Raw genomic sequence first — 15366 nt, forward strand, 5'->3', positions numbered from 1 at the left:
GGAAATCGCCTGGCGTTGCTTCTCTGTGAGGTTTCCATTTTGAGGAACCAGAATATTTCAGGCACTAGTTCATTGATTCTCATAAAATCTAAGTGAAGCTGGAAAGGGATATTTTGTATCATCTAAATTTAGTGGCCAGAAAACGGAAGTGTGAAGAATTCATTTCCCCAAGACACCCCCGAGGCCAAAATGTCACTCTAGGGGTTGGGGCATCATGATGTGAGCCCAGAAATCTTGGACCAGGATCACCACCTAGCTGTTCTTGAGTCCCCTTCACCCAACAATGGGATCTCTGCCTCTGCTTATATGCCTCTGAGGGCTCAGAATAAATACTTCCTTGTGTTTTAAATGTTTCCAAACCGGGGCGCCTGGGTGGCTCAGTCGATAAAGAGTCTGCCTTCGGCTCAGGTCATGATCCCAGGGTCTTGGGATCAAGTCCCGCATCGGGCTCCCTGCTCTGCGGGAAACCTGCTTCTCCCTCTCCCTCTGCCTGCCGCTCCCCCTGCTTGTGCTCTCTCTTTCTCTCTGACAAATAAATAAAATCTTTAAAATTTTCAAGCTTAGGATAGGCTCTCTGGTCCCAAGGGGCTCTACGTTGTTTTTCATTCTGCAAGCGATAGTATTTGTGTAAGGAAAGTGAAATATAAAAGCTATTTTAAAAAAATATATTGGTAGATTTTGATTTGGAGCAATGCTATGCAACAGACACATAATGACGAACACAAATATCATTCTCCATTTTGTAGTAGCCACACTAAAGAAAGCAAAAAGAAACAGGTGAAAGTAACCGAAAATATTTTTTTTGACCCATTATAGAAAAAAAAATTGTCAATGTGTAATCACTATAAAAATTACTTATGAGACTGAGACCTTTTCCATTCCTTCACTGGTGCTAAATCGTCAAAATCTGGCCTATGTTTCATTTGTATAAGTAATGTGGCTACCCTATGGGACAATGCAGACCTAGATCTGGTTTTCATTTTTGTTGTCAAAGTTTTTCAATTGTGGTAAAATACACATAACATAAAGTTTTCCATCTTAACCATTGTTAAATGTACAGTTCAGTGGTATTAAGTACACTTGTATTTTCATTCAACTACCACTGCCTCTAATCCAGTTTTTAGAAAGCTTACCAGCCTGTCCTTTAAAACATTGGTTCTAAAATTGGACTGGACAACAGCATTGCCTAGAGTTTTACCAAATCCTGATTTCTGGGTCCTACTGCGGGAGGTTCTGAATTCACTGTTCTGGGGTACATCTGGGCACTGGGAGCTTTAAAAGCTTTCCTGGTGATTCTAGCGTATAGCCCAGTTGAAAATTACTGCTCTAAAAGAAACAGATCCAAAATAATTAAAAAATGATCTGAAAGAAAAAGGTGAAAGACACCGCTATTATAATGACAAAAAGTTTTCCAAATAGCTAAATCTCACTATGGTTTCTCTTGAAAAACAAAACAAAACAAAACAAAATAACCCACGCTGCCCCTGACCAGGGAGTACCGGGAGGCCCTGCATGGAAAGGCTCAGTGTGGTGTTATTTCTGCAAGCAAAAGGGGCAGGTTTCCCAAAACCTCAATTTATGCAGCCCGGGCCAAACATATCTTGTTAGGCTCTTCCCCTAATCTCAGAGAGGAAATGGCCCAACCCCCTAAGCGGTTCTGTAGCACGTAACTCCACGTGCCTTTCTTTCTGTTTTTGGGGGAAGACAGGGTGCGCATGGCCTGAGCTAGAATTTATGGGTTCTCAAAACCAAACATCTCAAAAATTAGTTCAGGGAATTTAAAGCAAGAATAAAATACCCACAGCAAATGGATATTACTAATAAGAGCAACAACTGGGCTTTCTCAGTAACATCTGTAATAAAAATGTGTTTATCTCCTTCATGTTTTAAAATAAATTTGACTCTCAAAAGTCCCGTAAGTGGACTAGAATGATTCATTCTTGTGATGGTAACAAAGACAGTAACCGTATTTACTGACGAAACAACAATGTTATTCAAGTCTGCCCTACCCCCACACCTCCGTGATGGGGGCTTCATACCCCGAGGAGATGGGCGACCTATACCTTGTCGAGTGTGTGGGGCAGGGTCCTTAACCATGTAATGTTTTGCTCAGTGGACCCTGAGATTCATTAGGCTATCTGCTGCAAAGAGCAATGGCAGACATGAGCTCTCTGTTCAACATATCTAGTTGTATGTCCTTATGTATTCAAATTCTTACACATATATATCTCATACGTTACAATCCAAGCAGCAGGATTTTTCTTCTTTCATTTTTTATATTTTTTGCTGATAATAGCATGTATTATCTTATGTATATGTGTATATATGTGCATATGTGTGTGTATATAGAGAGAATAATACACATACCCATTGTAGGAGATACAGCAAAGTATAAAGAAAAGAACATCGATTACCTCAACACCCAAAGAGAACCACCCAAGGAAAATCGCTGTTAATATTTTGGTAAATTTCCTGCCAGTCTTAAAATGTATTTACCCTATGTAGTTAGAGATTTAAGATTCTACTCTAAAATCAAGTGTCTATCCTGCTTTGGTTCACTTAACATTATATCATAAGCATGTCCCACATCATGAAATTTTAATAGCAACCTAACATTTCCTTACACCTATTCTTGAGCATTTACAATGTTTCCATTTTAAAAATATTGAGCGATACTGACATAAATATCTCTGACTACACCTTTTGTACATGCTTCCGGAATGGAAATATGAATTTGAACTATGTGGTCTTGGGTGCCCTGTCCTGTCCCCTCCAGCAGCTTTTGTCAAGCTATCTGAGATTGCTAAATATTAGTTTTCTTTAAATGCTTATCAGTGTGGTCAAGTTTTCAGAGCTGAAAATCATAACTTCTTATACCTTTGGTATCCTGGGTCCCTGGATGAAGTGAATTTACCCAGATAATGATGTTTCACTTTCTTACCCTTGGAAGGATGTAGTTGTTTCGGTAATACAAGTAGCCTGGGAAAAAGGGTTTTAGACTTTAGGTAAAAGTAGCACAAAGTTGCTGAGTGACTCACTTATCTTGCTTCTCATTAGCCTGCCGCCAATGTGTCTGCTCCTTCCTCCATCTCAAATTTTCACTGAGGCCTGGAAATCGGTCATTCCCTAGGAGTTAAGAAATGCACGAGAGGAATGTGATTAGCACGAAACCCTCCAAGATAACCACAAGTTCCGTAACAAGCTCGGCGGAGAGGACTCAGCACTGCGCCTCCGGCTAATTAGAGCCCATGCGGGACGCCAGGAGGAGACATGGCTTTGCCCAGGACCTGGCCACCTGCGCTTTGATTGACAGCCTACAGCTTTAGAACCCTTGCCTTTCTGGAGTGTGGGTGAGTACGTGTGTCCTGAACAGAGGGTTCCAGTGAAACTGGGGTTCTCAGTGAATTACTGAAGAGGAGCATGTGGGTGTTAAATGGGGGTGCCCTCCCGCCACCACTGCAAGAGCTGAGCTCCCCCCAAGCTTCCAGCCACTGTGTCCCACTGCATGGAACGAGCTGTCACTCTGTAACTTTGAGCATGGTGACTAAGATGGAGCATGCCTGAGAACCTCACTCTACTCCACAGCAGTGAGTTCAGCCTTTTTGAGATCATTCCTGGCAGGCCTGGAACACTCGGACACACCTGGTTGGGGTGGGGAATCGTTTGTGTTTTAGTAATGCCCTGAATGATCTGGGGAGATGACTTTGGAATCAGAATTATCCAGCGTCTTGACCGTGCTCCACAAAGACGAGTAGTCAAATGTCCCGGGGAGAGGCTTTGACCTTGAGGGTGACCACATTCCACCTATCCTGTGACTCATGTCCTTGGCTGTGACCTGTACTGCTGACAAGTCTTAAACAGAAGACACATTTGGGGACATTTCCAGGGTTCCTGTGACCTCAGGACAGCAGTCTTCCCTCGCAAGTACACAGCTAACATTCCATACATCATGCACAGAATCCGGGAACCTGCTTGTCTTTATTATCCTAACATCTTAAGAAAGCAGTGGTAGGTCTACTCGCGTTGTGAGGACGCTTCTCCTCACCAGGGTGTAAAACTCACTGACAGGAAGCAGGGAAGGGCAAGGCCAACACACCTGGAGCCCGACAGCGCCGCATCATCTCCCCCCGGGCCCCTTCCCCGCGGAGCAAAGCCTCTTCCAGCCTGGCCTTGACATCCCTTGACTTCTGCAGGACTTGGGTACTGACTTTGTCAGAACTCTGTTTTCCCTGGACAGGAAAGAGGCAGAAGGCTGTTCAGTGTGGTGAGATGTCTGTGCGTGGGGAGAACCCCCAAAACACAACACTCTGCAGTGAAGAATAGCCAGTTGGGACATGTGCCCCCATGGAGATACTGTTCGGGGGCGTCCTATCCTGCAAATGACAATGGGATGGGGTTCTCTCTGCAGAAGGCAGAGATCCTTCCCCTGAGAAATGGCCGTATCTAGAATGCAAAGAGGTTATGGGTGTTAATACAGAAGTGAGACCAACAGATGATGCCCCCCCCACCCCCAAGCCAAGGGGAACCATAGTAACAACATTGACCTGAACTTGGGAGCTAAGAGCTGGTGCAAGGCTGAGCCACCTCACACTCACCTTGTACTCGAAACACGAGACACAGATAAAAAGGAGATCTAAGATCCTATTTAGCTGCATGGATGGCAGGTCGGCGATCCACTTCCTGATGAGGCTCTGGTCGGCGTTTTTCATGATCCAGAGGAAGCAGATCATGAGGTTGCGGGTCGTGTCGGCATTCAGCATGTTGTATTGCTTGTAGGGCTGCAGGGAGGCAGAGGGCGAGATGGATGCAGGGGAAGAAGTAGAGCCATGGGCACCCCAAAACTTAGGGGATGCTAAGCTCTTAGAACATAGGCATTGCACTTCGTCCCTGGCTGGGGAACTGTTTCCAGGAGCCCGACCTTTCCAAGGCTACGAAACTGTGTTCCCTGAGCTGAGGTGCTCAGCAAAGGGGCTCACGTGGGGCAGTGTATGAGCCAGGCTTTCAGCCACATCCTGTGGCACCCTCCGGCTCCGGAGCAGTGTGGTCTGATGGTCTGTCCTGCCTTGACCAGCCACCCCCCAGTCTCAATGATACAAAGGGAGCTTCCAAGCTGCTAAGACTCCAAGTATTTCTCTTTCCAGTGAGACACCAGAGGGCTGAAATTAGAGCAGAGAACAAGACTAGCCAGGCTCCAGAAACATCCTAACTATTCAAGAATTAACTCCTGTGTCAGAGTCCAAAGTATAATATAAGGGTCATTCATGAATCAAATGAATCAAATCCCTAATTTAGTGGAGTCCCCTGTGCTGGGACTTCAATTACAATTTATGTTTTCCCGGGGGTTGCGGGGTGGGGGCTCAGGCTATTTGCTTTAAGGCCTGGGTCCCAAGTGTTCGATTTTGAGTGTTGAGCACACTTTCTTTTACTCATCCAATCAAGACAAAGAACACTACGTGGCTGCACCCTTGGTTCACACGGTGTAGCTAATACCCAATGGAATGTGAAACCGCCTATTTGTGAGTATGTGCGGAAATGTTGATTGGGAATGACGGGGCTTATGAAATTCATTTAGTCTTCCTGAGTATGGTGACAAGAAGATATGAAAACCTTAGTGATAACTTCCTAGGGAAGATCCTCTAACGGTGAACTCTGGGCATCTGAGCATATGCCCTTTGAGCCAATTAACAATGTAAAAGGTATCTACACTGCCTTAGGCAGCTAACTTTGGTAAGATGCACATTATTAAGGTGAAGGAGATCATAAAACACAGTATGTCTCCAACTGCAGGATGATGAGCGATGTCAACTCTCAAGGGTCTTTTTTCCTTCTTACATCCCTGCCCTCCAGCCCTCCCGGGGCTGTCCTAGGGGTGGGGGCTTGCCAAGTGCTAGAGGGAAGAGAGGAAAGCCATCCAGCAGAGAAGCTACTTAGGTCTAGATGCTGCCTTTCCCAGGAGAGAACCAAGTGGAGTTCTCTGCAGATGTATACCTTACGCTGAAACGCAAAGTTAAATGAAGCTGGACGATGTGGCGCTGTCACTGTCTGCCAAAGGAAGAGTCGAGCTCCTCAAGGAATGGAGTTCCCACCTCAAGGAAATCAGACACTGTGTTCCTGGAGGTGCTGCTCTTTAAGCCCAGAGTCTGTGCAAAAGGACAGAGCTATCCTACTCTGTTTGGGCTCCCTGGGGACCCAGAAAAGCTGAAGTCTTTTGCCTAAGAAGTACTCGCCCCAAGCAACTGGCCCCTTCAACCATTTCAACCCTTTTTTTGGAGGCAAACATAGTGTGAATGATAAACATAGAATAAACACCACTCAAGCCTCCCACTCGAGGGAGCCTTGGTTTGATCTTCTTTGAGCTGATCTCAGCTATCCCAAGTTCACCTCTTTCTGGTGCTCTGAACCTTGAACTCAGGCACCGTTGAGACTGCCTGCATTTGGCCCGTGGACCTACCGCTGCAGCCAGGACCACCTGTGACTCTGCGGCCTCATGCGTGCCGTTCCCCTTCTCAGCTGCTAGCTCCACGCAGATGCCTTTCAGAACTGAGCAAAGAGGCGGGAATCTCACAGCCCGCTCTGCTCTGGGTTCCGGTAGGTAAATACAAGAACAAGCCCATGAGAAGATGGGACAAGACACGGAACAAAAAATAAACCAGAGAAAGGTGCACCAACATACCAAGGAAGAAAGCATTGTTCCACTTGTCTTCAAATTAAAATTGTTTCCGGCTATGGCCAGCGCCACGTTCTGGTTAATTGCACTGGTCCCTTCTTGGTCTTCATCCGAGCCATTGGCACGATTTTTTCCACTACGGGCATCTGCAGCTGTAACGAAAACATCATTGGCCTTACCATATGATCCAACAATGGTGCTTCTTGGTATTTAGGCAAGGAGTTGAAAATTTATGCCCACACAAAAATCTGCACGTTTCTAATGGCCAAAACGTGGAAGCAAGCACGATGTCCTTCAGCAGATGAATGGATAAGACAATGGAATATTATTCAGCAGTAAAAAGAAATGCGCTATCAAGCCATGAAAAGGCACGGAGGAATCTTCAACTCATGCTACGTGAAAGAAGTCAATCTGAAAAGGCTACATATTATATGATTCCAACTCTATGACATCTGGGAAAGGCAGAACTACAGAGATGATAAAAAGTTCAGTGGCTGCCAGGGGTTGGGGGAGAGAGGGATGACCAGGCAGAGCACAGAGGAATTTTAGGGTAGAGAAACAACTCTGGTTGATACCATAATCATGGATACACAGCATTATATATTTGTCCAAACCCACAGAATTTACAACCCCAAGAGTGAACCCTAATGTAAACCACGGACTTTGGTAATTATGATGTATTGCTGTAGGTTTATCAGTGGTAACCAATGTACCCCTCCAGTGGGGGATGCTGACAACAGGAGAAGCTGTACATGGGGGCAGGGGGTATATGGGAAGTCTCTATACTTTCTGTTCAATTTTTGCTCTTTAAAAGTTAAAAAAAAAAATCTTTGCTGATGTGAAGCCCAAAACAGTATTTCCCTATGTCTCCTACCCACGGAGGAACTGATACTTTTTAGTCACTAAAGTCAGCACAGTAATTTAAAACCTGATGTCTACTGGGGTGTCTGGGTGGTTCAGTCGGTTAAGCATCTGACTCTTGATTTCAGCTCAGATCATGATCTCAGGGTTATGAGACTGAGCCCCGTATCAGGCTCCTTGCTCAGTGGGGAGTGTGCTTGAGATTCTCTCTCTCTCCCTCTCCCTCTGCCCCTACCCCTGACACACACTCTCTCTCTAAGTAAATAAATCTTAAAAAAAAAACAAAACAACCCTGATGTTTAGCATTACTGCTAAACTGCTACCATCTCTAGGAAAAAGCAGGCAGGCTAATAAAAGACAAAATGTTCAGCAAAAGATTCAGCTAGAAATTAATTTTTCAAATTGTAAAAATAAAAATTTTCAAAGCATTCATAACACTTTCCTGTAATATAATATTTTTAAAATTTCTTCTAAGTTTTTATTTAAATTCCAGTTAGTATAATATTAGTTTCAGGTGTATAATATATTTTTTACTCTATTCATATATTTTAAATAATGACCAAATAGAAAGGAACCCGTAATTACAGAACTATTCAGTTCTTTATAAATTAACAAGCTAACAAGTCACAAATTCGGCAATAATGTATTAAATTTCAAATATCTGAAATGAATGTTAATTTATTATCTCTACATAATATAGACATACCTATGTTTATATGTAGATCTAGATTGTGTGGGGACAAAAAAAGGACCCACCACTTAAAAGGTTGGTTTTTCACTACCAATCACACACAAAATTTTTGCTTAAGCAGTTCTTAGAAAAGTGTTATTAAATCACTTGCAACTCATTGATTCATTAAAAACTCGTATTTTGTTATGCTTGTCAACATTGTAAGTATTTGTATCTTCAATTTTTCAGGAAAATTAGATTGCAAACAGTATTTCCTTCTGCTAAAATTCTGAAAACAGAACTCAAATATTTTTAGAACACAGTTTTTTAAAATAAGAGTTCACTATTTGTGTTTAAAGGCAGCCGAGTTTTTAAACAAATGGTAAAATGAGTAGCATGTGGCAATTATGTAAGATCTGGTAACATTATCAGATTTGAGGATGCATTCTTACTTCCCCTAAATATGCACAGGGTCATGGTTATAAAAGACAGAGAGAAGGATATAAACATTTGCCACATAAAATGCTTTTACAGAGGGTCTCTCAGTTCATCCTTATCACAATGCTAAGGTGTAGACATTGTTATCACATTGTTACAGTTGAGGAAAGGGGAAGGAAGGCATTGAAAGGTTGAGGAATTTTTCAAAGGTCACATGTAGCAATAAAGCAATCTTTTTTTTTCTTAACATATATTGCATTATTTGTTTCAGAGGTACAGATCTGAGATTCAACAGTCTTGCACAATTCTCAGCAGTGGGTGATGGACACTGGGGAGGGTATGTGCTACGGTGACCGCTGTGAATTGAGAAACCATTGAGATTTAAAAGCCCTGGAGGCCAAGCACTGAAAAGCTCTGATCCAAAGTGACTGATTGGGAAAATTCTCATCAACAAGGAAGCTTAGGAGAATCTGTGCTAAAGCAGTTCCCTGCTTTGGGAACAAATGAGTCATAGGTCTTTAAATGGAACTTTCTAGAAACTTTCGGCAAAATTCTGGCAATGGTCTACAGGTCATCTGCTGTGCTCTGGATTATATCGTTAAATCTTGAAGACAGCTGTATTCTCAATCTGGACTCCAGTCAGGCACCACCAGAGGACGCTCACCCCCTGGGCCAATCTTGCTTCTATACATCCCTTGCCCATTTTCTGTTCATCTACATTCCTTAATCCACATTGTAATATGTAAATAAACTCAGGAGGTCCACAAACTCCTATAAGACAATTGTCCTCTTGCTGAAAAATGAGAGATACGGACTTCCAACCCCAGAATCAGCCTCTTAGGGCCAAAGGCAAAATTCTGTTGCCATGGCAGAATTTCCTAATATTGAAGACACCATGATTACCATGATTTTTTTGAGAGAGATAGAGACAGAGGGAGAGAGTTAGAGTTGGGAGGGGCAGAAGGAGGAGAGAGAGAATCCCAAGCAGGCTCCACACTCAGCGCAGAGCCTGATGCAGGGCTTACTCTCATGATGCTGAGATCATGACCTGAGCCAAAATCAAGAGTTGGATGCTTAACCAATTGAGCCACCCAGGCACCCCGACACCATGATACGGAACAATTGTTTAGGGTCATCTGAGTCTGCTTCTTTCCTAAGCCATTCATACGAGAAAAGAGAAGAAACACCTTTATTTCAATGCCTTAGGGTGCTGATCTCCTACGGGAGTAATTCTGTTAGTATTTCATCCTTTGTGATGTATGGTCTATCAAGTTCATCATATACCAGCAGATGAGTGAATGAATGAACAAGTAATTTCTAAATGAAAAACCATAAGAGACTCTTAGGAAACAAACTGAGGGTTGCTGGAGGGGAAGTGGGTGGAGGGATGGGTCAACTGGATGATGGACATTAAGGATGGCACGTGATGGAAGGAGCACTGGGTGTTATAAAAGATTGATGAATCACAGACCTGTAGCTCTGAAACCAATAATATATTATACGTTAATTAATTGAATTAAAATAAAAAATATTTTAAAACACACACACATGACTGTGGTCCTTTACAAAACAAACAAACGAAAAACTTATAGGAACCAAAAAAGAAGAAAAAAAACCAAACCCCCAAAACTTATTGGGACTTATATGAAAAACATCTGGAGAGCACCAGTGTGGAAAACTGCTCACACAAACATATCAGCACTAGAGCTAAGAGCAGAAACTTCATTCCAGTGGGGCACTTGGCAGGCGCCCCCATCAATCCAAGGAAGGACACGAAGGCATCATTACCTGTAAAGTCATAGAGCTGAGGCAAAGCATCCAAAATAATGCCAACCAAAGGCAGGTAGAGGGCAGCGATTTTGACCTTCACTTCTGGTTTGACACAGCGCGGGTCCAGGTCGTGAGAGCTCAGAAGGCTGTGGATGGCACTGACCGCTTTCCTCTGCACTTTGCTGATCCTATTGGCACAACACAGAAAGCTAGAGGTTATGGTGAAGGGAGATCAGCCAAAATGCTCTTAATAAGGAGGAATCAGAATGCTCCTGATCATTGGGGTGACATGTGAAAACCAAATAAAAGAGGGTAGAAGTGTCTAGAATCCAGAAACAGACTGCCTGTGTTCACGTCCTGGGTTTGATGTTTCAAAGTCCAACATATTGTAGCATTTGGTACTTCATTCCTTTTTATTGTTGAGTAATATTCCATTGTGCAGATAGATCACATTTTATTTTGAGGTGGGGGGTTTGAGGTAGGGGAGAGGGGCAAAGGGAGAGCAAGGAGGAGAGAATCTTAAGTAGACTCCACGCTCAGTGTGGAGCCTGACATAGGGCTCGATCTCACGACCCTGAGATCGTGACCTGAGCCAAAATCAAGAGTCAGCTGCCTAACCGACTGAAACACCCAGGAGCCCCAGATCACATTTTAATAATCCATTCATCAATTGATGGATATTTGGATTATTTCCACTTTTTGGCTATTATGAATTATTAATGTTGCTTTGAATATTTGTGTATAAGCTTTTGTATGGATATAAGTTTACTTCTCTTGGATATGAAGTCTACTCCATACCTCAGAGTAGAATTACTGGATTTTGTGGTAACTCTATATTTAACCTTTAGAGGAACCACCAGACTGTTTTCTTTTTAAGATTTTATTTACTTGCAAGAGAGAGAGAGAAAGCATGAGCAGGGGGAAGGGCAGAGAGAGAGGGATAAGGACAAGCAGATTCCTCACTGAGTGTGGAGCCTGACCAGAGGCTCAATCCCAGGACCCTGAGATCATGACCTGAGCTGAAGTCCAATGCTTAACCAACTGAGCCACCCAGGCGCCCCACCACCAAACTGTTTTCAACAATGGATACACCATTTTACATCCCCCCCACCCTGGGAAAAGTTTCCATTTTCTCTCTGCCAACACTAGTTAATATTTATCTTTTTATTATGGCCATCCTAGTGGGTATGAAGGTGCTACGGACTGAATGTTTGTGTCCTCCCAAAATTCGTATGTTTAAACCTAATTCCTAGTGTGATGGTATTAGGAGGAGAGGCCTTTGGGAGGGAATCAGGTCATGAGGGTGGAGTCCTCATGCATGGGACTAGTGCCCTTATGAGAGACCCCAGAGAGCTCTCTTGCCTTCAGCCATGAGAGAATACAGCAAGAAGATGACCACCTATGAACTAGGAAGTGGGTCCTCATCAGACACTGAATCTGCCAGCACCTTGATCCTGGACTTCCTGGCGTCCAGAACTATGAGAAATAAATTTCTGTTGTTTATAAGCCACCTACGCTATGGTGTTTTTGCTACAGTTGCCTGAAGGAACTAAGAGAGAAGGGATATTTATCTGGTTTTGATACACATTTCCCTGATGGTTAATGTGGTTGAGTACTTTTTTCATGTGCTTATTGGTCATCTCTTCTTTGGAGAAATGTCTATTCTGACCCTTGTCTATTAAAAAATTGAGTTACTTGTCTTTTTGTTATTGTTGTAAGATTTAAAAATTATATATAGAGGGGGTAGCCTGGGAGGCTCAGTCAGTTAAGCCTCTGACTCATAATTTCAGCTCAGGTCATGATCTCATAGGTCATGAGATCAAGCCCCGTATCAGGCTCCCGCACTCAGTGGGGAGTCTGCTTGGGATTCTCTCTCTCTCCCTCTCCCTCTGCCCCTTCCCCACGTGTGCACGTGCACTCTCTCTCTCTAAAATAAATAAATCTTTAAAAAATTATATAATGGGCACAAATCCCTTATTAGATCTGTGATTTGCAGATATTTTCTCCCATTCTGTGCATTGTCTTTTCATTTTCTTGATGATATCCTATATATCACAGAAGTTCTCACTTTCAAGAAGTCTAACTTAGCTACTTTTTTTCTTTCATTGTGCCTATTTCTGGCATCAGATCTAAGAAGCCATTGCCTGATCCTATTTCATGAAGATTATCTCTATGATTTCATCTAAGAGTTTCATAGTTTCAGCACTTACATTGAGGTCTTTGATCATTTTGAGTTAACTTCTGCACATGGTATGAGATAGGGACCCAACTTCATTCTGTTCCATGTGGATGGCCAGTTGTTGCACCAGCATCATGTGTTGAACACACTACTCTTTCCCCTTGGATTGTGTTGGCACCCTTGTCAAAAGTCAATTGACTATAAATGTGAAGATTTATTTCTGGACTCTTAATTCAACTGCATTGATCGATATGTCTATCTTTATGGCAGAACCACTACTACTGCTTTGTAGTAGATTTTGAAATCAGGAAATGTGAGCCCTCCAATTGTGTTCTTTTTTAAGACTGTTTTGGCTATACTGGGTCCCTTGAATTTTCATATGAATCTTAGGGTCAGCTTGTCAATATCTGCAAAGAATCCAGCTGGAATTTTGAGAGGAGTTGCACTGACCTTGTAGATCAACTTGGGGAGTATTGCCATCTTAGTAGTATTCTGATCCATGAATATGTCATGAATCTCCACTTGTTTAGATCTTTTTATTTCTAAAGTATTTTATAGTTTTTGGTGTGCAAAAAATTTAGTCCTATGATTTTTATTATTTTTTGATGCTATTTTAAATGGAGTTGTTTTCTTAATTTCATTCCACATTGTTTGTGTGGATATGGAAATATAATTGATTTTTGCATATTGATCTTGTACCTTGCAACCTTGCTGAACACATTTATTATCTTTAATAGGCTTTTAGTGGGTTCCATAGGACTTTCTAAAAACAAATCATGTCATCTGTGAACAGAGATAGTTTTACTTCTTCCTTCCCAATATGGGTGCCTTTATTTCATTTTCTTGCCTACTTGCTCTGGGTAGGGCTTCCAGTACAATGACGAATAAAATAGCAGTAGCACGAGTGGATAATCTTATCTTGTTCCTGGTCTTGGAAGGAAAGCAATCAGTCTTTGACTGATAAGTACAATGTTAGCTGTGGGTTTTTCATAGACGCCCTTTCTCAGGTTGAGGAACTGCTCTTCTATTTCTATAGGATTTATTGAGTGTTTTTTCAAGAAAGGGTATTAGATTTTGGCAAAAGCTTTTTCTTCATCTATTGAGATGATTGAATGGGTTTCATCCTTTATTCTATGCATAGAGTGTATCATATCAATTGATTTTCAGATGTTAAACCAATCTTGCGTTTCTAGGATAAATCCTTTGTAGCTACAGCGAATAATCCCTTTTATACGTTGTTGAATTCAGTTTTCCAGTATTTTGTTGAGGATATTTATATCTGCAGTCATATCAGTGTGCAGTTTTCTTGTGATGTCTTTTATCTGCTTTTGGTATCTGGGTAATGCCGGCCTCATGGAATGAGTTGGAAAGGGTCCTCTCCCTTCTATTTTCTGGAAGAGCATGTGAAGGATTGGAATTAAGTCTTTAACCATTTGGTAGCATAACAAAAAGATGCTAGATAATTTCCACAAGCTTGAAAAACACTAGGGATTTAATGATGTGTGGACATTTGTGGGCATCCCCAGGTAAGGGGGTTCTAGAGAGACCCTTAGAAACTGGAGCTGTGGCTCCTTTCAGAAGTCCAGCTACTGAGACATGCCCACTGGCCCTTGCCCTTCAGATGGGCAGGTGTTGGTGAGTCTATTAATTGTATTGGCAGCAAAAGGAAGTACTGATGATGAGGAAGTATTGTTAAAGAAGATTTTTCTGAGGTTTTAGCCCTCATGGTAAAGTTACTAATAAGTATGTGACAATATTTCTAATGACTTTCCAGGGGAGTAACTGACAACCCAGAAATCAGGGATTATTGTGTTGCCAAAGGAGAGACACTCTTAATTACTTACCTTCTGGGGGGTAGAAAAGGTACTGTGTGTGTATGTGCATGCACGTGTGTGCGTGCGTGAGTGTGTTTGAAGAACATACCCACCTGACTGAAAATTACATGATGACCTCTGAACATACTCTACTCTGTTGCTAGTAAAATAACAGCAACAATTTTATGAGGAATCAAAATAGATGTCAAGGCTGTTGCCCTTGACGTCTCAGTAGAAGGGAAATGGAAATTAGAAACTTCTGCTAATGTAAATACTAAAGAGTACTTTCAGATGTCACATGGATCAGTGCTAGCAAAGGAAAATTAAGGAAAAACGTGTGTGTGTGTGTGTGTATGTGTGTATTTGTACATGAAGGCGATTTTCTTTGTGCTCAAACCTCATTCTCAGTACCTTATAGATCACGGCACTTTGTGTTGCTGTTGAAATTTATGTTAGTTACAGGGTAGAAAGTTCTGCTGAGAAACTTGAGAGCAGTGTAGTTAGGATTGAGAGAAGAGGAGACTGAAGCTCTCTAAGGATGCACTCAGGACCTGAATTTCCGGAAGAACATTCCGTCTCCCACACTGACCTCCTGGGAGGCAGAGACAGACATTCACTTGGCCAACATCAGTATGGTCAAAGCGCTTAGGATACTTTTGTGATTGCAGCAGTTAACATAAGCTGAAGGTGCTTCTATCACTGTTTCCTTCACGAAATTATAAGCACTCAGAGAAAATTTGAAAACTTCCAATTAGACAAAAATCTGTCAACATATAGCGATGCTGCCACTAATCAGCATACTTTAGTCCAGAAACTTCTTTAGCAGAGGAAGGAAAAACAGAGGAGTCATAGGGAGAGGTTTTCCAGGGAGGGCGATGGTGTGGTACTGGGGGTGTACCCCAGGAAAGACTCTGGAGACCGTGGCTCTGGATGTGTTCTGCCATGTAACTTTGGGCAAGTTCCTTCC

The 15366-nt window shown here is 42.4% G+C and overlaps 1 protein-coding gene across 3 annotated transcripts in view; it reads right to left on the reverse strand.

Moving 5' to 3' along the window:
- Nucleotides 1-15366, reverse strand: part of DOCK8 (dedicator of cytokinesis 8) — a 222503-nt gene that overhangs the window by 36936 nt on the left and 170201 nt on the right. For all 3 annotated transcript variants that reach the window (XM_036090844.2, XM_036090845.2, XM_078061526.1), the window contains 5 exons: nucleotides 10425-10594; nucleotides 6674-6819; nucleotides 4596-4778; nucleotides 4097-4229; nucleotides 3039-3126 (listed from right to left, as the gene is read on the reverse strand). In XM_036090844.2, the coding sequence (XP_035946737.1) occupies nucleotides 3039-3126; nucleotides 4097-4229; nucleotides 4596-4778; nucleotides 6674-6819; nucleotides 10425-10594 (720 nt within the window). The remainder of the gene's footprint in view (nucleotides 1-3038; nucleotides 3127-4096; nucleotides 4230-4595; nucleotides 4779-6673; nucleotides 6820-10424; nucleotides 10595-15366) is intronic.

The sequence above is a fragment of the Halichoerus grypus genome, chromosome 14 (genome assembly GCF_964656455.1).
Source record: "Halichoerus grypus chromosome 14, mHalGry1.hap1.1, whole genome shotgun sequence".
Classification (NCBI taxonomy): domain Eukaryota; kingdom Metazoa; phylum Chordata; class Mammalia; order Carnivora; family Phocidae; genus Halichoerus; species Halichoerus grypus.